We start from the raw sequence: 23,320 nt of genomic DNA on the forward strand, positions 1-23,320 counted from the left end.
TGAGCAGTGTTGGGTGAGTTGAGGGTATGTTGGCGCGTTTGAACCCTGGGTAAGAGCCCTGATTGGTGTGGGTAAGTGAGCCAAGAGCAGTCTTGGGGGATGAGAGGGGCAACTGGTGTAGCTGACAGGATATGACATCTGAAGGTGCTTTCACTCACCCTGAGCGATGGTGGGAACACAGAATCCAAGGCCCCCCCCCACCTCTCATCCCACCCCCACCCCCCCCACACCAACAGTTCTCTTCAATTCCCAGCCTGTTTCCCCAACTCCAGAACTTTCCGTTCCACCTCCTTAGATTGCTTCCTCCTCTGGTGGCAGAGCCCACCCCCCCCTCCCCACCCATTCCCTAGAATTCTCTCGCTATCCCCCTGTTGACATCTGTTTGTTACTTCCCTCCCAGCATACCTCAGGCCTCAGTCCTGGCTCAGGGGCAGCCATCTTGTCCCTGATTCAGAGGGTGTGGCTCACACTCCAGTGCCGTAACTGGAAGGTTACAGACGCTGTCTTCCTGGTGAAACCCAGCCCACGTCTGCCCTTTACACTGGTCACCAGCAAAGAGCAGGTGAGGCATCCCGGCCACATTTATCCTCTAACCAGACCTTAACGCAAGAAGTCTGCCTGATTGTTTATTGTGTAGGCTTGTGTGGGAGCTTGCTGTGCACAAATTGGTCACAGGATTTGCCTATAATACAAAGGGTCGTGATTGAAGCCCTGTCCATTGTACAAACCAGCCTCCCATCCATTGAACATAAGAACATAAGAAATAGGAGCAGGAGTAGGCCATCTAGCCCTTCGAGCCTGCCCCGCCATTCAATAAGATCATGGCTGATCTGAAGTGGATCAGTTCCACTTTCCCGCTTTCTCCCCATAACCCTTAATTCCCTTGTCTATCAGAAATCTATCTACCCGTGACTTAAATATATTTAGCGAGGCAGCCTCCACCACTTCAACGGGCAGAGAATTCCAGAGATTCACCACCCTTTGAGTGAAGAAGTTCCTCCTCAACTCTGAACGAAACAGAGTTTAGACTCTGTCTACACTTCCCGCTGCCTTGGCAAAGCAGTCAGCATAATTAAGGACCCCACGCACCCCGGACATTCTCTCTTCCACCTTCTTCTGTCGGGAAAAAGATACAAAAGCCTGAGGCCACGTATGAACCGACTCAAGAACAGCTTCTTCCCTGCTGCCATCAGACTTCTGAAAGGACCTACTTGCATTAACTTGATCTTTCTCTGCTCCCTAGCTATGACTGTAACACTAATTCTGCACTCTCTCCTTTCCTTGCCTTTGAACGCTATGTTTTGTCTGTATATCACGCAAGAAATAATACTTTTCACTGCATCCCAATACAATAATAAATCAAATCAAAATCAAATTAAATCAAATCAAACCAAATCAAGTCAAATCAATAACAAATCAAATCAAATCAAAATCAAACCAAATCAAATCAAATCAATAACAAATCAAATCAAATCAAAATCAAACCAAATCAAAATCAAATCAAATCAAATCAAAAGCAATGGACATGAAAGATGCTTTGTAAATCTGAATTCTTCTTTCATTTCTGACCTTACCTTCACTCAGTGCCATCCTAATTATCTCCCGGTTTCTAATTATCTAACAAGTAAAAGTTCAAAGATGCCAGCTAACTTTATATTTTGTTTTCAGCAGTGATTTTTTTTACGGTTGAAAGTTCAGTAAAATGCTCCTGATAAATAAACAGTTCATTATTTTCTTTTAAAATGAAAGCCTAAACTCCCCCACAGGAAAAGAAAAGGTAACATAGGGACTGAGTAACTGAGCAAAGAAGCTTCAGCAGGATGTTGACCAGGAATTGGACGGCACGGTGGCACAGTGGTTAGCACTGCTGTCTCACAGCACCAGGGACCTGGGTTCAATTCCTGGCTCAGGTCACTGTCTGTGTGGAGTCTGCACATTCTCCCTGTGTCTGCATGGGTTTCCTCCAGATGCTCTGGTTTCCTCCCACAGTCTGAAAGATGCGCTGGTTAGGCGCGTTGATCTGAACAGGTGCCAGCGTGTGGAGACGAGGGGAATTTCATAGTAACTTCATTGCAGTGTTAATGTAAGCCTTATAGAGTCATAGAGGTTTACAGCTTGGAAACAGGCCCTTCCGCCCAACTTGTCCGTTGCTGCCCTTTTTTTTTAAAACCCCTAGGCTAACTCCAATTGCCCTAATTTGGCCCATACCCCTCTAATACCCATCATACCCATATAACTGTCTAAATGCTTTTTAAAAAACAAAATTGTACTTGCCTCTAACACTACCCCTGTTCCAGACATTCACCATCCTCTGTATGAAAAAATTGTCTCTCTGGGCACTTTTGTATCTCTCCCCTCTCACCTTAAACCTCTAGTTTTAGACTCCCCAGTCTTTGGGAAAAGATATTGACTATCTAGCTGATCTATGCCCCTCATTATTTTATAGACCTCTATAAGATCACCCCTCAGCCTCTTACACTCCAGAGAAAAAAGTCCCGGTCTATCCAGCCTCTCCTTATGACTCAACCCATCAAGTCCCGGTAGCATCCGAGTAAACCTTTTCTGCACTCTTTCTAGTTTAATAATATCCTTTCCATAATTGGGTGACCAGAATTGCACACTTGTGAATAATAAATACACTTTAAATGTTGCCTGGTCTCAAGGGCATTGGCTAAGAGGAGAGATTGGATAAACTAGGATTGTTTTCGCTGGAAAGACAGAGGTCTACAAAACTATGAGAGGCACAAGACAGTGTGGTTGGTCAGAGACATTTCCCCAGGGTGGAAGTGTCAATTAGAAGGGGGCACTGGTGAAGGGGGGAAAGTTTGAGGGAGATTTGGGGGGGGAAAGTTTTTCACATAGAGAGTGGTAGGTGCCTGGAATTCCTTGCCAGAGGAAGCAGACACACTAGCAACATTTATGGGTACATAGATAGGGAGGGAATAGAGGGATACGGACTGAGAAAGGGCAGAAGGTTTTTTTTGAGTCTATTTAGCACAATATGATCGGCACAGGCTTGGAGGGTCGAAGGGCCTGTCCCTAGGTCTTTGTATGTATTGGCATGTGCGTACGTAATGAGGAACTGAATTGGTAGTGAGGCTGGATGTCAATGAGTCCCTTTGTGTCCTCAAGACGTCCTCTCGAACGGCATTGTGATTGTCATCGCCGTGCTCTGGGCTTTCGAGTGCGGCCGGTCCCGCAGCTCGCAGCCTTGCTGCCGCCCATTCTCGCCGCTGAGGCGCGTGACCTCGGTGGGGCCCGCCACCATGTTGACCACGTGTACCACATGGACCTTGTTCACCCCGTTCTGGCTCAGCAAGCAGCTGAAGGCCTTCTTGAAGCCTTTGCGGAAGTGCTTGGACACCAGGGCGTAGACGATGGGGTTGAGGCAGGAGTTGGCGTAGGCCATGCAGTGGGAGAGGAGCCTGAGGGCGTAGGTGGCCTGGTTGAAGGAGAAGTGGCCGTAGTGAAAGCACAGGATCAGCACGTGGTGAGGAAGCCAGCAGAGGCAGAAGAGCACGGTCACGATGATAATCATCTTCGTCACCTTCCTCTTGGACTTCTTGGACTCGGATATGTCCTCGATCGGATCCACTGCCGTCCAGAGGTACTTGATTGTCCTGGTGTAAGAGAGGCTTATAACCGCGACGGGGACGATGTATCCAAATACGAACGTGGACGTATCCATGATCTTCCTCTTTGGCTCTTGCCATGCCGGCATGCAAATGTAAAACCACTCGTACGGGATGAGGTCGTAGTAACTCAAGTAGGGCCCGGCGAAGATGATAGACAGTCCCCATATCACCACCATGACGGTGACTGCGTTGTAGGGAGTCCGGAGTTCCCGGGACCGCAGGGGGTAACGGATTGCCAGGTATCTAAACGGCACAACAACAAAGGTGTGAAGCTGGTAAGAATGGCACAACTGTTTGTCACCAGCGTTTCTCTATGCCAACCCAGGATGTGGAGATGCCAGCGTTGGACTGGGATAAGAAGTCTCACAACACTAGGTTAAAGTCCAACAGGTTTATTTGGTAGCAAACGCCACTGGCGTTGTGAGACTACTTAGTGTGTTTACCCCAGTCCAATGCCGGCATCTCCATATCCTGGGTTGGTGTTAACCTGGTGAGACTACTTACTGTGCCAATCCAGAATCCCATAGAACCATGGAAAACAGAAGCAGCAAAGGCCATTTTGGCCCTTTAGGCTAGCTCCGCCATTCATTATTGGGTAGCATGGTGGCACAGTGGTTAGTACCACTGCCCCGCAGCGCCAGGGACCCGGGTTGGGTGACCAGATTGGGTCACTGTGCAGAGTTTTCTCCCCGTGTCTGTGTGGGTTTTCTCCGGGTGCTCCGGTTTCCTCCCACAGTCTGAAAGACGTGCTGGTTAGGAGCGTTGGCCGTGCTAAATTCTCCCTCAGTGTGCCCGCACAGGCGACTTGGGGATTTTCACAGTAACTTCATTGCAGTGTTAATGTAAACCTTCTTGTGACACTAATAAATAAACTTTAAGGATGGGAGCTTCCAGCTACGCTTGCCCCAAAACCGGAAAATCCTGCCCGAGATCAAAGGACCTTTCCATGGTCCACCCTCTCCCGCTACGATTCCCGTGGCGAGGCGAGATGGGAAAATTCGCCCCTTAAATTTTAAAAAGCTTTAAACTTTCAGACTAAACTTGAAGCTCATTTTGATCATGGCTGATCATCAAATCCAATATCCTGATCCCAGCTTTCTCCCATTAGCCCTTGATCCCTTTAGATCCAAGACCCACGTTTAAATTCCTTCCCTTAAATCCCCGCTCAGAAACCTGATCAGGTTCACCCGGAGAGTGGCAGAATGTGACTGCAGTGCACACAGTGGCCACTGGCATACAGGGGCGCCAAAGAGAGTGCCAAGAACTGGGGGGTTCACATTAATTGGCAAAAGGAGTACAAGTGATGTGTTCTGACCCAGAAGGTGGTTGGGAGAATACAGGTAGACAGTATTTGTCTCCAGTAATTCCCCACTGGAATGTAGGAAAATAGGGATCGCTTGGCAAAACAAGTAAGTAAAGTAGAAAATCAGCCGTAATCTTATTGATTGGCAGAGTGGGCTTAAAGGGCTGAGTGGCCTTTATCCTGCTCACATCTCTTGTGCTCTTAGCCTTCTATCATCCTAATTCGCCCGTGATACAATGATCATAGAACTGTGTGGCGTGATAGCTAAAATTTGTCTCTCCCAATGACACAACAGCCCCTCTGGAGAGTTAGACCAGGCATGATGCGCTGAATGGCCTCTTCTGCGCTCTAATCATTCGGTGATTCTGAACAGACCCCGTTTTGAGATGGGGACCAAGGGTAGCATGCCAAAGTTCGCAGATGAGTGGCAGGGCAAAGTGCGCAGAGGGCACTGAAAGTCTGCAAAGGGATATAGATAGTCTAAGTGAGTGGGCGAGGGCCTGGCAGACGGAGTACAATGTTGGCAAATGTGAGGTCACCCGTTTTGATAGGTATAACAACAAAATGGACCGTTATTTAAGTGGTAAAAAATTGCAGCATGCTGCTGTGCAGAGGGACCTGGGTGTCCTTGTGCAAGAATCTCAAGGAGTTGGTTTGCAGATGCAGCAGGTAATTAAGAAGGCAAATGGAATTTTGTCCTTTATTGCTAGAGAGATGGAGTTTAAAAACAGTGAGGTTATGTTGCAGCTGGTGAGGCCACACCTGGAGTACTGTGTACAGTTTTGGTCTCTACTTGAGGAAGGATATACTGGGCACTGGAAGGGGTGCAGAGGAGATTCACTAGGTTGATTCCAGAGTTGAGAGATTATGAGGAGAGACTGAGTAGACTGGCGCTATACTCATTAGAATTCAGAAGAATGAGGGGAGATGTTATAGAAACATACAAGATTCTGAAAGGAATAGACAAGATAGAAGCAAGGAAGCTGTTTCCACTGGCAAGTGAAACCAGAACTAAGGGTCATGGCCTCAAAATCAAGATTTAGGACTGGGTTGAGGAGGAACTTCTTCACCCAAGGCAATTCTACACCCTCGGGGATTTTCACAGTAACTTCATTGCAGTGTGAATGTAAGCCTATTTATGACTAATAAATAAACTTTAAACTTTAACTGTACAAAGGGTTGTGAATCTGTGGCCCAGTGAAGCAGTTGAGGCTACCTCATTGAATGTTTTTAAGGCAAGGATAGATAGATTTTTGAACAGTGAAAGGAATTAAGGGTTATGGTGAGCAGGTAAGTGGAGCTGAGCCCGTGAAAAGACCAGCCATGATTTGATTGAATGGCAGAGCAGGCTCGAGGGGTTAGATGGGGCTACTCCTGCTCCTGGGTCTTGTATTGTTATGAGAAGGGGGTCTCCTCCAGGGATGGAGAGCTTTGGGACGCATGTGTCCAGCGGTCACCAGTTTCCCTCTCAAGCAAGTTAACACTCCCCACATTTCACATCTCAACGAATGGAACATTGTACAGAAATTGCGTCGGTTCTGTGGCCCCTCACTTTACCATACCTGTCAACTGAAACAGCGGCCAGGGTGAAACTGCTGGCGTACATCGCCAGGTAAATGAAGAAATGAACAGCCTTGCACATGAAAGAGCCAAAGACCCAACCTTCCAGCGTGTAGATTGTGGCTTGGAACGGGACACAAAATATGATGAAGAAGAAATCGGCCACACTCAGGTTGAGAATGAACAAGTTGGTCGTGTTGTGTCCCATCTGGCCACTCCGGAAGAGCACAGCGAGGACCAGGCTGTTCCCGACTGTCCCCAGGAGGAAGATTAGGGAGAAGACGATGGGAACGATGACACTGGCTGGGTTCAGCTGATAGTTTTCAGAGGAATTCCAGTGTCCAGACGTCATGCTGTCATCATCCGTCATGTGGGCAGATGCAGGGAACAGGAACTGAAAGAAAAAGAGTTCTTATTAGGTAAGGTACGAGGTACATCGTTCCAGAGGAACTATCATTCCTACATCATTACTAAAACAATGATCATTTTCTCCCATACAATAGCATCACCGGAGTGGGGAGACGGGGGGGATTTTCACAGTAACTTCATGGCGGTATGAATGTAAGCCTACTTGTGACACTAATAAATAAACTTTAAACATTTAGAATCACTCTTTGACTCCAGTTTAACAGGGTAATTTTTTTTTTATTCATTCCTGGGCATCACTGCTGGCCACCATACATTGCCCATCCCTAGTTGTCCGAAGGCAGTTGAGAATCAACTACATTGCTGTGGCTCTGGAATCACATGTAGGCCAGGCCAGGTAAAGACAACAGATTTCCTTCCCTAAAGGCCATTAGTGAACGAGATGGGTTTTTCCGACAATGGTTTCATGGTCATCAGTAGATTCTTAATTCCAGATTTTTTTTTATCTGAATTCAGATTCCGCCATCTGCCGTATCGGGATTCGAACCCGGGTCTCGAGAACATTAGCTGAGTTTCTGGATTAATAGTCTAGCAATAATATCAATAGGCCTCCCCTTGCTGAGATGAAATGCTGAGAGGATGTTTGCCCCTCATGGGAGAGTCTAGGACCAGAGGGCATAATCTCAGAATAAAGGCACAATAAAACGTCTCACAACACCAGGTTAAAATTCAACAGATTTCTTTGGAATCACAAGCTTTTAGAGCACTGCTCCTTCATCAAGTTTAAGTTTATTTATTTGTGTCACTAGTAGGCTTACAATAACACTGCAATGAAGTTCCTGTGAAAATCCGCTAGTCACCACACTCAGGCACCTGTTCGGGTACACTGAGGGAGAATTTAACATGGCCAATGCGCCTAACCTGCACATCTTTCGGAGTGTGGGAGGAAACCGGAGCACCCGGAGGAAACCCACGCAGACATGGGGAGAACATGCAGATTCCACACAGACAGACAGTGACCCAAGCTGGGAATCGAACCCGGGCCCCTGGCGCTGTGAGGCAGCAGAGCTAACCACTGTGCCACTGTGCCACCCCAGGTCCAAACATCATGAAATCATCATCAGTCATCATGGCATCACCTGAGCAGTGCTCCAAAAGCTCATGATTCCAAATAAACCTGTTGGACGTTAACCTGGTGTTGAGAGACTTCTTACTGTGCTCACCCCAGTCTAACACCAGCATCTCCACATCAGAATAAAGAGGCATTAATTTAAGACTGATATGAAGGGAAATTTCTTCCCTCAGAGGGTTGAGAGTGTTTGGAACTCCTTGCCATGGAGAACGGCACACCTGACCTTTTGGATGCTAATGTCTGCCTCGTGACTGAAGATGCCTTTTACCCATTGGAAAAGGCATGTACCATTCGCCTTGTAATTCTGGTGGCAATTTCTGGGCAGTTTTACCCAAATTTATAAATTTGGCCGCATAACTATGGGATGGTCCCTGAGATGAATCATTGTAGTTTGGTTTGGTTTGGGTTTGCAAAACCTCACAAACTCTCCTAGTTTAAGACAACCCACACCCCTTTAACCTGTGATTATCCCTCTCTCCACTTGCACTGTTTGTACCTGTAAAGACTTGATTACCAAACACTCTTCACATTCCAACCTGTAATTATCATGCAATTATGTCTTTGCTTATATCTGATTTGATTTGATTTGATTTACTATTGTCACATATTAGTATACAGTGAGAAGTATTGTTTCCTCCACGCTATACAGACAAAGCATACCATTCATAGAGGAGGAAATGAGAGAGTGCAGAATGTGTTACAGTCATAGCTAGGGTGTAGAGAAAGATCAGCTTAATGCAAGGGAAATCCATTCAAATGTCTGACAGCAGCAGGGAAGAAGCTGTTCTTGAGTCGGTTGGTATGTGATCTCAGACTTTTGTATCTTTTTCCCGACGGAAGAAGGTGGAAGAGAGAATGTCGGGGTGCGTGGGGTCCTTAATTATGCTGGCTGCTTTGCCGAGGCAGCGGGAAGTGTAGACAGAGTCAGCGGAGGGGAGGCTGGTTTGCGTGATGGACTGGGCTTTTAATTTTGTTCTATGCTTCTTTTTATGCCGTGTTTGTAAACTAACCTCCACTCAGCTGATGAAGGAGCAGTGCTCCGAAAGCTCGTGATACCAAATAAACCTGTTGGACTTTAACCTGGTGCTGTGAGACTTCTTACTGTGCCCAACCCCAGTCCAACACCGGCATCTCCACATCATTATAGTTGGAAGTGGAGAACAATTTCACTATTCTAGCCTTGCCTCTGATTTCTCCTCAGGCTGTTTCTCAGTTGAGTGTGTGTGTGTGTGTGTGTGTGTGTGTGTGTGTGTGTGTGTGTGTGTGTGTGTGTGTGTGTGTGTGTGTGTATGGTGGGGGGTGTGATGGTGAGGTGTTGGCTGTGATGGAGGAATGGAACCAGATCTCTCAGCTGATTTGTTAGATGCTCTCACTATATTGTGAACTGTATCCAGTGTTAGTAAGCGGACAGCTTGGATTCCCGCAGTACTTGGCTACACTGCCTACAGATTGTTACAGAACAGCCCAGGAAAGCTCAGCCTACACGGCACAGAAGGAAGTTCTTTTTTGCCTCACCGTGTCCGGGTTAGCTGCTTGCTGGAGATAGCCAGATATTCCTTCCTTATGACATTGTCCATTTGCACCTTTTGAAATTTATATTCAATCCCCTTTTGCCAAGTTACTGCAGAATCTGCATCCATCACACTTTCAGGCATAGATCTGCTAGGTAGTCAGTATCTTTTCCCAAAGGTAGGGGAGTCTAAAACTACAGGGCATAGGTTTAAGATGAGAGGGGAGTTGCAACAGGACATAAATAGGATGCAGGACTGGGCGGAGAAGTGGCAGATGGACTTCAACGCGGATAAATGTGTAGTCGTCCATTTTGGCAGAACCAACGGGATGAACGAGTACACTATCAAGGGCAGGAGTCTTAGTAGTGTTGAAGAGCAGAAGGATCTTGGGGTCCGGGTCCACAGGACTCTTAAATCGGCCTCACAGGTGGAGGAGGTGGTCAAGAAGGCGTATGGTGTACTGGCCTTCATTAATCGAGGGATTGAGTTTAGGAGTCGGAAGGTAATGCTGCAACTTTATAAGACCCTTGTCAGGCCTCATTTGGAGTACTGTGCACAGTTCTGGTCGCCTCACTATAGGAAAGGCGTAGAAGCTATTGAAAGGGTACAGAGGAGATTTACAAGGATATTGCCTGGACTGGGAGGCATGCCTTATGAAGTTAGGTTGAGGGAGCTGGGTCTCTTTTCCCTGGAGAGACGAAGGTTGAGAGGCGACCTGATAGAGGTTTATAGAATGTTGAGAGGAATAGATAGGGTGGATTCTCAGAGGCTATTTCCCCGGGTTGAAATGGTCGCTACGAGAGGACACAGATTTAAGGTGCGGGGAGGAAAGTACAGAAGTGATGTTAGGGGTAAGTTTTTCACTCAGAGGGTGGTGAGTGAATGGAATCGGCTGCCGACAGTGGTGGTGGAGGCGAACTCGCTGGGGTCTTTTAAAAGACTTCTGGATGAGTATATGGGGTTTTATGGGATTGGGGGTTATAGATAGGTCTATAGATTGGTAGGTGTTGATGTGATCGGTGCAACTCGTGGGCCGAAGGGCCTGTTTGTGCTGTAGTGTTCTATGTTCTATGTTCTATATAAAAGGGTACAGAGGGGCAATTTTTTCACACAGAGGGTGGTGAGTGTCTGGAACGAGCTGCCAGAGGTAGTAGTAGAGGTGGGTACAATTTTATCTTTTAAGAAGTATTTAGACGGTTACATGGTTAAGATGGGTATAGAGAGGTATGGGGCAAATGTGGGCAATTGGGACCAGCTTCAGGGTTTAAAAAAAAGGGTGGCGTGGACAAATACTGTAAACCTGTACGACTCTGTGATTCTATTTGATTGAGCATGGCATTAAAGAGCCTGAGGTTGTAGGAGTCAGTGTGAAAATAATTTATTAGCTGGGATCATTCCTGACAGGGAGGATGATGGTCACTATTGTCTGATGTCAATCATTGCAGCCTCAGAACATGGTTGCAGGAATTCCACAGCTCAGCACCTTGTGATGTGTCATCACTAACGTGCTCTCAGTCGCGAGCTCAGGGCAAAACTGATGGGTTTATTGTGTTCAGGTCATTCGTGAAATGATCCCTTGTCAGCCCACATTACCATCCGGAGAACATCCAGTGCCCGACATGAGAAGACGCAGTCAATTCCCTCACCTTAAGGCACCCACAGTGACTAAATCCTAACCTAAAGCATTATGGTGGCACAGTGGTTAACACTGCTGCCTCACAGCTCCAGGGGCCCTGGTTCAATTCCCCGCTTGGGTCACTGTCTGTGTGGAGTTTGCATGTTCTCCCCGTGTCTGCTTGGGTTTCCTCCGGGTACTCTGGTTTCCTCCCGCACTCCAACAATGCAGGTGCTGGTTAGGTGGACTGGCCATGCTAAATTGCCCCTTAGTGTCTCAAGATGTGCAGGTTAGGTGGACTGGCCATGCTAGATTGCCCCTTAGTGTCTCAAGATGTGTAGGCTACGTGGATTGGCCATGCTAAATTGCCCCTTAGTGTCTCAAGATGTGTAGGCTACGTGGACTGGCCATGCTAGATTGCCCCTTAGTGTCTCAAGATGTGTAGGCTACGTGGATTGGCCATGCTAAATTGCCCCTTAGTGTCTCAAGATGTGCAGGCTACGTGGATTGGCCATGCTAAATTGACTCTAGTGTCAGGGATTCGCAGGATAAATATGTGGGACTACGGGAATATGGCCTGGGTGGGATTGTGGTCGGTGCAGACTTGATGGGCCGAATGGCCTCCTTCTGCACTACAGGAACTCTATGATTCTATATCTGCACATGCACATGTGTAGATGGCTCTGCCACTATGTATCCACGTACACACATACATACACACACACACAAATATTCAGACGCAACATTTGTATGCACAGGCGTGCAGACACACACACACGCATGCAATGTGGTGGTGTTTTCACAATGTAGATCACATTTAGTAATGTCAATTTTGTCACTTAATAACACAACTGAAGCTGTGCCGATTACTCCTGTCTCTTTACACATTAAAAATGAAGGTAATTTTAATGGAAGTGCAGGGTTTTACTGTCCATTTATAATATGGGCGCAAACATAACAGATTAAGGGATGGTCTTGTAAATGTTAAATCAGTTCATTCATCATCTCAATACGTCAGCTAACTGGGTCATTATTCTGGATTGAGACAGACCCGGTCAGGATCTGATGAGAAAGAAACATTATTATGTTCCCAGCTCCTTCCCCACAATGGATAGGAAACAGCTTATATTTATATGTATAAAATGCTCCTGGCAGTAATCAGAACACCACAACTCACAATTAAACACTTCAAATGTGGTAGGAAGAGAAAACTAGACAGCATTCACAAAACCGGAATATTAATCCCACTTTAGTACAGAACAATCTGTGTGAGCTATCACTCCCATCAGTAATTACCATAGGCCGGTGATACTATAGAGTCATAGAAGTTTATGGATGTGGAGGCTTTGGAGAGGGTGCAGAGGAGGTTTACCAGGATGTTGCCTGGTATGCAGGGGAGGTCCTATGAGGCGAGACTGAGGGATTTGGGGTTGTTTTCACTGGAAAGAAGGCGGCTAAGAGGGGATCTTATAGAAACATATAAGATGATTAGAGGTTTAGATAGGGTGGATGGTGATAGCCTGTTTCCTCGGATGGATAAATCTAGCACGAGGGGACATGGCTTTAAATTAAGGGGGGGTAGTTATAGGACGGATGTCAGGGGCAGGTTCTTTACCCAGAGGGTGGTGAGGGACTGGAATGCCCTGCCTGCTGCAGTTGTAAATGCGCCTAGTTTGGGGGCATTTAAGAGATTGGTGGATAGGTTTATGGACGAAAAGGGATTGGTTTAGATTAGTGGGTCAATGTTTTTTTTAAAAAATAAGACTGGTCGGCGCAACATTGTGGGCCGAAGGGCCTGTTCCGCGCTGTAAAGTTCTATGTTCTATGTTCTATGTTTACAGCATGCAAACAGGCCCTTCGCCCCAACTTGTCCATGCCACCCTTTTGTTTAAAACCCCTAAACTAATCCCAATTGCCCGCATTTGGCCCATATCCCTCTATACCCATTTTACCCATGTAACTATCTAAATGCTTTTTAAAAGATAAAATTGTACCCAGACTACCTCTGGCAGTTTAGTCCAGACACTCACCACCCTCTGTGTAAACAAAATTGCCTCTCTGGACACTTCTGTGTCTCTCCCCTCTCACTTATGCCCTCTAGTTTTAGACTGCCCTACGTTTGGGAAAAGATATTGACTATCTATGTCCTTGTCTATGTCCCTCAGTGACCTCCGTAAGATCACTCCTTCAATCTTCTACACGCCAGAGGAAAAAGTCCCAGTTTGCAGGACCAAAAACACTTCAGGACAAGGAGATAAAGCAGAGGAGATATCTAAGTTTTATAGGGAGGTTGTATCTCAATGCATTTTTATAGAATCAAATGCTGGAATTTTACTGCCTCTCCCATCCAAGCCTCGTAAGATCCTGCCGCAATCATCGCCTGATCCCTGGGGACGGCAAGGTGATAAAATTCCAGCCACAGAGTTTTACAGCACAACAAGTGGCCCTTCGGCCCATCAGGTCGGTGCCAACATGTCTACCTAGAATCATAGAGTCATAGAGATATACCACACAGAAACAGGCCCTTCGGCCCAACTCATCCATGCTGACCACCTTTCCTAAACTGAACTATTTGCCTGCGTTTGGACCATTTCCCTCTAAACTTTTCCCATCCACGTACCTGTCCAAATGTCTTTTAAGTGTTTTAACTGTACCCCCCTCTACCACCTCCTCTGGCAGCTCACTCCATACACGCACCACCCTCTGGACACAGGTTTAAGGTGCTGGGGAGCAGGTACAGAGGAGATGTCAGGGGTAAGTTTTTCACTCAGAGGGTGGTGAGTGAGTGGAATCGGCTGCTGTCGGTGGTGGTGGAGGCGAACTCGACAGGGTCTTTGAAGAGATTTCTGGATGAGTACATAGGATTGAGGGTTGTAGGTAAGCCTAGTAGGTAGGGATATGATCAGCACAACTTGTGGGCCGAAGGGCCTGTTTGTGCTGTAGTTTTTCTATGTTCTTCTCTGTGTGAAAATGTTGTCCCTCAGATCCCTTTTAAATCTTTCCCCTCTCACCTTAAGCCTCTCGTTTTGGATTCCCCTACCCTGGGGAAAAGACCTTGACTATTCTCTGTGCCCATCATGACTTTAGAAGTCTCTATCAGGTCACCCTCATCCTCCTATGCTCCAGGAAAAAAAAGTCCCAGCCTCTCCTAATAATTCCAGTCCCAGTAACATCCTTGTAAATCTTTAATGCAGTCCCATTTTCCAGTATTCAGCCTTGTACGCTACATGCTTTTACTGCCGTCTGTATAGTAACACAAGTGCAGGGTAGCATTGCTACAAAGCAGCAGTCCCATTCTCAGGAGAAGCCCGACTATACCAGCAGTGGGCAGGAGCACTCAGATTATGGAATGACATTACACCAAAGTGCCTGTAATTCAGCATAGTTTTACCACTCAGTAATTATACCACAGGTTTAATGTTTATTTAAAGTTTATTTATTAGCCACAAGTAGGCTTACAATAACACTGCAATGAAGTTACTGTGAAAATCCCCTAGTCACCGCACTCCGGGAGAATTTAGCGAGGCCAATGCACCTAAGGTAATTTAAAGCATTGATTCCCTACAGTGCAGAAGAAGCCATTTGGCCCATCAAGTCTGCACCGAACTCTCTGATAGGGGTACCTTACCCAGGCCCTCTCCACCACCCAATCTCCATTAACCCCGCAGATTTCCCAATCCACCTAACTTACCCATCTTTGGACACTAAGGGGCAATTTACCATGGCCAATCTACTAACCTACAGATCTCTGGACTGTGGGAGGGAACCAGATCACCCGGAGAAAACCCATGCAGGCACGGGGAGAATATGTAAACTCAACACAGGTCATCACCCAAGGCCAGAATTGAACCCAGTCCCCTGGCGTTGTGCTAACCACTGTGCCACCGTGCTGCCATAAATGTGTAATAGCTTCAATGAGAACCTTGAGGTTGGCCTATTGGAATATGAACTCCCTGACTCAGGACTCAATTGATGGGCCCATATAGGAAGTCTTCTCCTTGTATTTCCTCTGGCACCCCTGAATGTAGACTGTTGACTGATAGCATCCTGTGCACTGCTGTTGGAATTGTCAATAAAGGGGTTTTGGTGAAGGGACTTCTGCCTGTGGAAACTTATTTCAAAATTTCTGGGAAATTGCCATGAATTAGCAAAGATATCATTAAAGACAGACACAGCATTGTATCAGAGAGTCTACGGCACAGAAACAGGTCATTCAATACTCAACTCCACTTCTCCCCCACCCCATCTAACCGTATCTGCTGTTATTGGATAAATCTTCCACAGTGAATGTCTCTTATTCTTTAGTGTTGTATAACATTAATATTTCATTGGCTCCCTTCCTGATGTGAGACACTGTTTCCGTTCAGTTGGCGGGAGGGCAGGTGAGATGGTAGCTGACAAAGTTACTTCTCCGTATGCGGGGCGTAGCCCCTTTAAGAGGATGGGTCAGGTGATCCGGGGTGTCTGCCTAAAACTGCACCTGCACCAACTCAAGAGCTGGAGTGTGAAGAGTACAGATCTTCAACAAACTCCGTGCCTTGCTGTTCTGTGTGAATTCTTTGGAGCTACCTCGCCTGTAGGCTCAGAATTAACAAGATTAGAGAACCAGCTTCGAGAACAAGGGTTCAAATCCCACCATGGCAACTGGTGGAATTTAAATTCAGTTAATTAAAACTAAAATTTGATTGGAATTTAAATTCCAATTCTAAAATTGGAATTTAAATTCAGTTAATTAAAACTAAAATTTGAACTGAATGATAATCACAGCAGTAATGATCATGAAACATTTAAAAAAAATCTTGCTCACCAAGACTAAGGCAGTTAGGATTATATTCACTGGAATTCAGAAGAGTGAGAGGGCATCTCACAGAAACTTATAAAATTCTAACAGGGTTAGACAGAGTAGATTCAGAAAGAATGTTCCCAGTGGTGGGGGAGTCCAGAACTAAAGGTCATAGTTTGAGGATCTTTTAGAACTGAGGTGAGGAGAGATTTCTTCACCCAGAGGGTGGTGAATGTGTGGGATTCACTCCCACAGAAAGTAGTTGAGGCCAAAATGTTGTGAGATTTCAAGAAGAAATTAGATATTGTTCTTGGGGCTAAAGGGATCAAGGGATATGGGGGGAAGGGGAAAATCAGGATATTGAATTTGATGATCAGCCGTGATCAAAATTAATAGCAGGAGCAGGCTCGAAGGGCCAAATGGCCTACTCCTGCTTCTAGTTTCTATGTAATGCTCCTTCAGGGGAGGATATCTACTGTCTTTATCCCCACTGGGGTAACTCCACAGAGCCACAGCAGTGTGGTTGACTCTTAACTGACTCCTGAAGTGGCCTAGCAAGCCACTCAGTTAAAGGGCAATTAGGGATAAGCAACAAATGCTGGCCTTAGTCACATCTACACCCCGCAGGGTCATAATAACTGCTGGCGGAGAGGTTGCTCAGTTATACAAACGGCTTTATCACGGGGTGACACGGTGACACAGTGGTTAGTACTGCTGCTCCACAGGGCCAGAGATCCAGGTTCGATTCCCGGCTTGGGTCACTGCCAGTGTCCGAGTCTGCACATTCTCCCCGTGTCTGCATGGGTTTCCTCCGGGTGCTCTAGTTTCCTCCCACAGTCTGAAAGACGCTCTGATTAGGTGCATTGGACATGCTAAATTCTCCCTCAGTGCACTACTCTTGGAATTGTCAATAAAGGCGAACAGTGTGGCAACAAGGGAATTTTCACAGTAACTTCATTGCAGTGTTAATGTAAGCCTACATGTGACGAATAAATAAACTTTTAACTTTAATCGTTGGGACTGGCAAAGGGAGAGGGGAATCTGTGCATTCTCGTAGTGTTTTTCAGCAGCACGGGACATCTCCAGAGACCTTTTCACTCTGTTTAATACTTTTAAAGTCTTGTGGCGGGGAGTCTTGGTGGATTAGTTTGAAAGTTGGGGGATTGTTCTAAAGTCATTCTGTTGGCTAAGCATTGGTAAAGTCAGTAAACTGAACTTACTCTGAAAATCTCTGCTTCACAGTGGCTGTGGCTACCACGATATCCGGGATTCTTGATTTTAGAAGGTGTTAGAGGAGCTTCAGTCGGTCTAAGTTGTCATCACAGAGGCTCTGCTGATTGTCCACTGATTAGAATAGGGAGATAGTGCACTCCCTTGTTTGTCGGACATTGGCCAGCCCAATAATGGACACCCCCAGCATGATGCCACAACTCAGTACATCTTCCCCTCAATCCCCTCCGTCAGCATTCGGCATGGACCGTTCTCTCCGGCATACCCTGGTCCACTCCTCCATCACACCCAGCACCTCCTCCCCTGTCCAAGGCACCTTCCCATGCAATCGTAGAAGGTGCAACACTTGCCCCTTTACCTGCTCACTGTCCCAGGTCCTAAACACCCCTCTCGGGTGAAACAGCACTTCATAAGAATGTAAGAAATAGGAGCAGGAGTAGGCCATCTAGCCCTTCGAGCCTGCCCCGCCATTCAATAAGATCATGGCTGATCTGAAGTGGATCAGTTCCACTTTCCCACTTTCTCCCCATAATCCTTAATTCCCTGTCTATCAGAAACCTATCTACCCGTGACTTAAATATATTTAGTGAGGTAGCCTCCACCACTTCAACGGGCAGAGAATTCCAGAGATTCACCACCCTTTGAGTGAAGAAGTTCCTCCTCAACTCCGTTCTAACCTGCCCCCCCCTTATCTTGAGGCTGTGCCCTCTAGTCCTGCTGTCCTTTCTGAGCGGGAAGAATCTCTCCACCTCTACCCTATCCATCCCCTTCATTATCTTATACGTCTCTATAAGATCCCCCCTCAGCCTTCTAAACTCCACCGAGTACAGACCCAGTCTATTTGGTCTCTCTTCATAGTCCAACCCCCTCATCTCCGGTATCAGCCTGGTGAATCTTCACAGGCACCGCCTTCAGTCTGGTCGATGCCATTTGCTTCTCCCAATGCCATCCACTCATTCTCTCGTTGTTGCTGAGTTGACTATGATGAGAAATGGTTCTGACACCAGCGAAGACAGTCTGCCACGTGTCTATACGAAACAGTATGCAGATCCAGGGCGAGCAAGGGAGTCGAACTGCTTGGCTGGGGAGCTAAGGTCAATGAACAAGAAGGGGGACATAGATAAAAATGAATGGCCCTGACTACACAAATGTAATGTGTTACCCTGCTGATCCTGCCTTGTTCTGTCAGGCCATTACCGGAGCTCATTTATCATTGCAACAACAAACTGAGTTTGAACTGGGGCGGCACAGTAGTACAGTGGTTAGCACTGCTGTCTTCACAGCACCAGGGACCCAGATTCGATTCCAGGCTCGGATCACTGTGTGTGGTGTTTGCATGTTCTCCCCATTTCTGCATGGGTTTCCTCCAGATGCTCCAGTGTCCTCTCCCACTCCAAAGATGTGTGGATTGGCCGTGCTAAGTTGCCCCTTAGTGTCAGGGAGACTAGCTAGAGTAAATACATGGGGATAGGGCCTGGCTGGGATTGTGGTTGGCGCAGACTCGATGGGCCTTCTGTGCTGCAGGAATCTATGATTCTATGAACTTGGAATCAAAGCAGGATTAAAGACTGAAGGGGAATTTTAGAGAGGACGCAGTTTGTCATGAAGGTGATAAAAGAAGGATATGATTTATTATTGTCACATGTATTAGTATACAATGAAAAATATTGTTTCTTGCACGTTATACAGAAAAAGCATACCATTCATAGAGAAGGAAAGGAGAGGGTACAGAATGTAGTGTTATAGTCATAGCCAGGGTGTAGAGAATGATCAACTTAATGCGAGGCAGGTTCATTTAAAAGTCCAACAACAGCAGGGAAGAAGCTGTTCTGAGTCGGTTGGCGTGTGACCTCAGACTTTTGTATCTTTATCCCAAAGGAAAATGTTGAAAAGAGAATGTCTGGGGTGTGTGGGTTCCTTAATTATGCTGGCTGCTTTGCCAAGGCAGCAGGAAGTGTAGACGGAGTCAGTAGATGGGAGGCTGGTTGGCATGATGGATTGGGCTACATTCATGACCTTTTGTAGTTCCTTGTTGTCTTGGAGTGTTCGTTGGTGGACAACAAGGACCAGAATGGATTATATTACTGTTATGTTTGCATATTTTGATTTTGTAAAAATGTATGTACATTTATTGTGGAGTAATAGTAATGTGAAACTGAAAGAGTTTGAAAGAAAGAAACCATCTGTGAACGTTGGTGGTTCATTTTTTTTCTTCAGGAGGGAGGTGTGTTAGTGTACCTTTAAGAGATTTTTTTTTAAATCATGATCTCTGCAGCTCTCACAGGTTCAGTGTTTCTCACAGCCTCAGTATGTTTTTCTCATTGTTGCTGGGCTAAATACAAGAGTCCTTTTATTGCTCATTAAGTGGTTTAAATGGGGGTAGTTTATGTTTTCTGTGGAATCAGTTCTATGGCCCTGCATTGTTAGGAGGGAAGAAAAAGAATTGGTTGGCAGGTTAGGTGACAGAAGTTCTTTCAGTTTCGGTTCTGAGTTGCATTTTAGTTTTGGAAGGGACAGCAAGCTAAAAAGAAGTGTTTTCCCTCTCTCCCTGTTGTTTTGGAAATTCTGCTGGTTACCTGAAAGAAAGGTCTCACCTTCCTACAGTAAAGATTCTGCAGTTGGTGGCTTGACCGGAAAATTTCTGCCTGGGGTTCTGAGAAGCTATTTTGACTTCAACTTGTTCTGAGTGAATCAAGAAGACTGCAGACTTCAGCCAAAGGACTCAATTTCCATTATCACATGAACATTAGTCTTTGTTGTGTTGAACTTGTTTAAAGGGTTTTGTCTATGGAAGGTTTTTGTTTTAATTAGGACATATTAGATATATATGTTAAGGTGGTTGTTCTGATTCTTGTTTGTTCTTGTTTATATGTTCTTGCTAATTTTCTTACCATTCATGTCAACTATATTCTTAAAAAAAAACTTTGTCTGATAAAAGCTCCCTAGTGGGTCGTTTGAATCATACCGGAAGTGAACATCTCATGCTTATCCTAGCCAAATTCAAGATGCAAAACTTATGATCCTGCTGGGCTCCTCGGAACACTTTGGAGTTTCTGACCTGAACCATAACATTAGCCAGTGAGACTTATAAGACCAGAAAAAATAGAAGCAGAATTAGTCGAGTCTGCTCCGCTATTCCATCATGACTGATATTTTTCTCATCCCCAATCTCCGCCTTTTCCCCATAGCCTCCGATCTCCTTATTAATCAAGAACCTATCTATCTCTGTCTTAAAGACACTCAACGACCTGGCCTCCACAGCAGCAAAGTGTTCCACAGATTCACCACTCTTTGGCTGAAGAAATTCCTCCTCATCTGTGTTTTAAAGTATCATTCCTTTAGCCTGAGTTTGTGCCCTCTGTTCTAGTTTTTCCTGCTCGTGGAAACATCCTCTCCACGTCCACTCTATCCAGGCCTCGCAGTATCCTGTCTTTCATTCATTCCTTCTGCAAAGTGATTGGAAACTGCATTGCATGTCCCCACCACGCAGGTATGTTGTGACTCTCTGAGTGTAGATTGACAGTGTCTCTGAGTGTAGACTGACAGTGACTCTGAGTGTAGACTGACAGTGACTCTGAGTGTAGACTGACAGTGACTCTGAGTGTGGATTGACAGTGTCTCTGAGTGTAGACTGACAGTGTCTCTGAGTGTAGACTGACAGTGACTCTGAGTGTAGACTGACAGTGACTCTGAGTGTGGATTGACAGTGTCTCTGAGTGTAGACTGACAGTGACTCTGAGTGTAGACTGACAGTGACTCTGAGTGTGGATTGACAGTGTCTCTGAGTGTAGACTGACAGTGACTCTGAGTGTAGACTGACAGTGACTCTGAGTGTAGACTGACAGTGACTCTGAGTGTAGATTGACAGTGACTCTGAGTGTAGATTGACAGTGTCTCTGAGTGTAAACTGACAGTGACTCTGAGTGTAGATTGACAGTGACTCTGAGTGTAGATTGACAGTGTCTCTGAGTGTAGACTGACAGTGACTCTGAGTGTAGATTGACAGTGACTCTGAGTGTAGACTGACAGTGTATCTGAGTGTAGACTGACAGTGACTCTGAGTGTAGATTGACAGTGTCTCTGAGTGTAGACTGACAGTGTATCTGAGTGTAGACTGACAGTGACTCTGAGTGTAGACTGACAGTGTCTCTGAGTGTAGACTGACAGTGTATCTGAATGTAGATTGAGTCACTCTGAGTGTAGACTGACAGTGACTCTGTGAGAGACCGAGAGTGAGTGTTTGTTAGTGTATGCGAGTGAATATATGTGTTTGTGAGTGAGGCTTTGTGTACGTATGTGTGTGTGTTTGTGAATTAATATGTATATATGTGTGTGAGTGTGTGGATATATGAGTGTATGTGTTTGTGAGTGAATATGTGTGTGTGTGTAGGTGAGTGCATATGTGAGTGTGTGACTATATATATGACTGAGTGTGTGTGTGAATGTGAGTATGTATGTGAGTATGAGTGAGTGTGTATGTTAGTATGTGTGAGAGTGAGTGAGTGAGTGTGTGTGTGTGCATGTGTGTGTGTGTCTGTGGGTCTGGGTGTGTGAGTGAGTGAGTGAGTGTGTGTGTTTGGGTGTGTGTGAGTGAGTGAGTGTGAGTCACTGTGTGTTAGTGAGTGAGTGAGTGTATGTATGCGAGTGTGTAATTGTGAGTGCGTGTGAGTGAGTGTGTTAGTGACTGAGTGAGTGTGTGTTAGTGTGTTTGTGTGTATGAGTGAGTGTGTGTGAGTGAGTGTGTTAGTGTGTGTCAGTGTGTGTATGCAAGTGTGTGAAAGTGTGCTAGTGTGTGAGTGCGAGCGAGCGTTAGTGTGTGTGTGTGAATGTGAGTGAGTGCTGGTGTGTGTGAGTGAGTGAGTGTTTGTGTATGTGTGAGTGAGAGCAGTATATCCCACACTCCAGATTAACGCCTCCAGCATGTTAGTTAGTTGGGAATGTCTGGGATATTACAAGGTGTAGAACTGGAATCGAATGGTAAGTCAGGCAGCCAGATCAGTTTCCAGTGAAATATATGGATGAAATACAGTTCTAAATTCATTAACCCAATCATATAATCTGTACACGGAATCCTTTATCAGATATTGATCCAGATGTGTGTGTGAAGTGTGTATGTTTAAATGTGGATTTGTGCGCATTCACTCTTATTGTATACAATGTGTATTCTATCCCAGTGAATACTCAAATACTCCCCTCGCACCGGCAGCTTTGATTTCTCTGTTCCCTTCACCTCTACATCTGCAGGGAGAGAAGACTCCCATTCGTCAGTCCTGTCCAAATCAATGTGATTCTTTCTAATCATATCAGTAAATAATAATGCTTTAACCGCACTCTGAACACCAGTACATACATCGCCAGTATAAACATCACCATCATTCTGTATATTGATATCTACACGGATTTACTCTGTACAATCTACACTGCAACACAAAAACCATGCAATTCTATTAAGGACACGTACCGGTTTCAGTGTAATGGGCTGACTCCAGGCACTTTGGTTCAAGTTAAGCTGAGAATTTGGGATCCGATGCTTTCATTCTGGCTGGATCCAGATGCGGGAGTGTTTGCCGCCCTTCTCCTTCACTTTCCTCCTTGAGATACAGCTCCCAAAATGCTGCCTTACACTGTGTGTGTGTGTGTGTGTGTGTGTGTGTGTGTGAAAGGTAGAGAGTGTGTGTCTATCAGTGCAGTGTGTGTGTGTGAAGGAGAGACTGTGTGTGAGCGAGAGACAGAGAGAATGTGTGTCTCTGCCAGTGCTGTGTGTGTGTGAGAGACATGATGTGGAGATGCTGGCGTTGGACTGGGGTAAACACAGTAAGAAGTCTCATAACACCAGTGTGTGTGAGAGAGACAGAGGGAGTGTGTGTCTGTATGAGTGTGAGAGAATGAGAGACAGAGTGTGTGTAAGAGAGAGAGAGACAATGTGTGTGTCTGTCAGTGCAGTGTGTGTGTGTGAGTGTGTGTGTGAGAGAGAGACAGAGAGAGAGCGAGTGTGGATCTCACTGTCTCTCACATTTTCACTCTCTGGTCGGATCAGACTCCACACTCACAAACATCTCACACACCCTCACACACACTCCCTCATACAGACCCTCACACACAGATACACACATTCTCACACACATACATACCCTTAAACAGACCTTTCCACACCGAGACACACACCCTCATACATACACCCTTAA

At 45.9% G+C, this 23,320-nt stretch overlaps 1 protein-coding gene across 1 annotated transcript; it reads right to left on the minus strand.

Annotated features, from left to right (window-relative positions):
• Nucleotides 1-3,127: 3,127 nt before the first annotated feature.
• On the minus strand, nucleotides 3,128-22,661 carry galr2b (galanin receptor 2b). The gene is made up of 3 exons (XM_080206149.1): nucleotides 22,597-22,661; nucleotides 6,501-6,892; nucleotides 3,128-3,878 (listed from the first exon to the last, which is right to left on the minus strand). Exons 2-3 carry the CDS (start codon nucleotides 6,866-6,868, stop codon nucleotides 3,128-3,130), a joined length of 1,119 nt encoding a protein of 372 aa, XP_080062275.1. The 5' UTR covers nucleotides 6,869-6,892; nucleotides 22,597-22,661.
• Nucleotides 22,662-23,320: the final 659 nt, after the last annotated feature.

Source organism: Carcharhinus amblyrhynchos, chromosome 18 (assembly GCF_965287045.1).
Source record: "Carcharhinus amblyrhynchos chromosome 18, sCarAmb.v2.hapA, whole genome shotgun sequence".
In the NCBI taxonomy this organism is placed as follows: Eukaryota; Metazoa; Chordata; class Chondrichthyes; order Carcharhiniformes; family Carcharhinidae; genus Carcharhinus; species Carcharhinus amblyrhynchos.

What these genes read in the sequence shown, in the direction of transcription:
- galr2b (XM_080206149.1), bottom strand. Translation starts at nt 6,868, where the DNA reads ATGACGGATGATGACAGCATGACGTCTGGACACTGGAATTCCTCTGAA. An exon ending in GCCGCTGTTTCAGTTGACAG is followed by an intron (nt 3,879 to 6,500) that starts GTATGGTAAAGT and finishes TGTGCCGTTTAG; the next exon opens with ATACCTGGCAATCCGTTACC.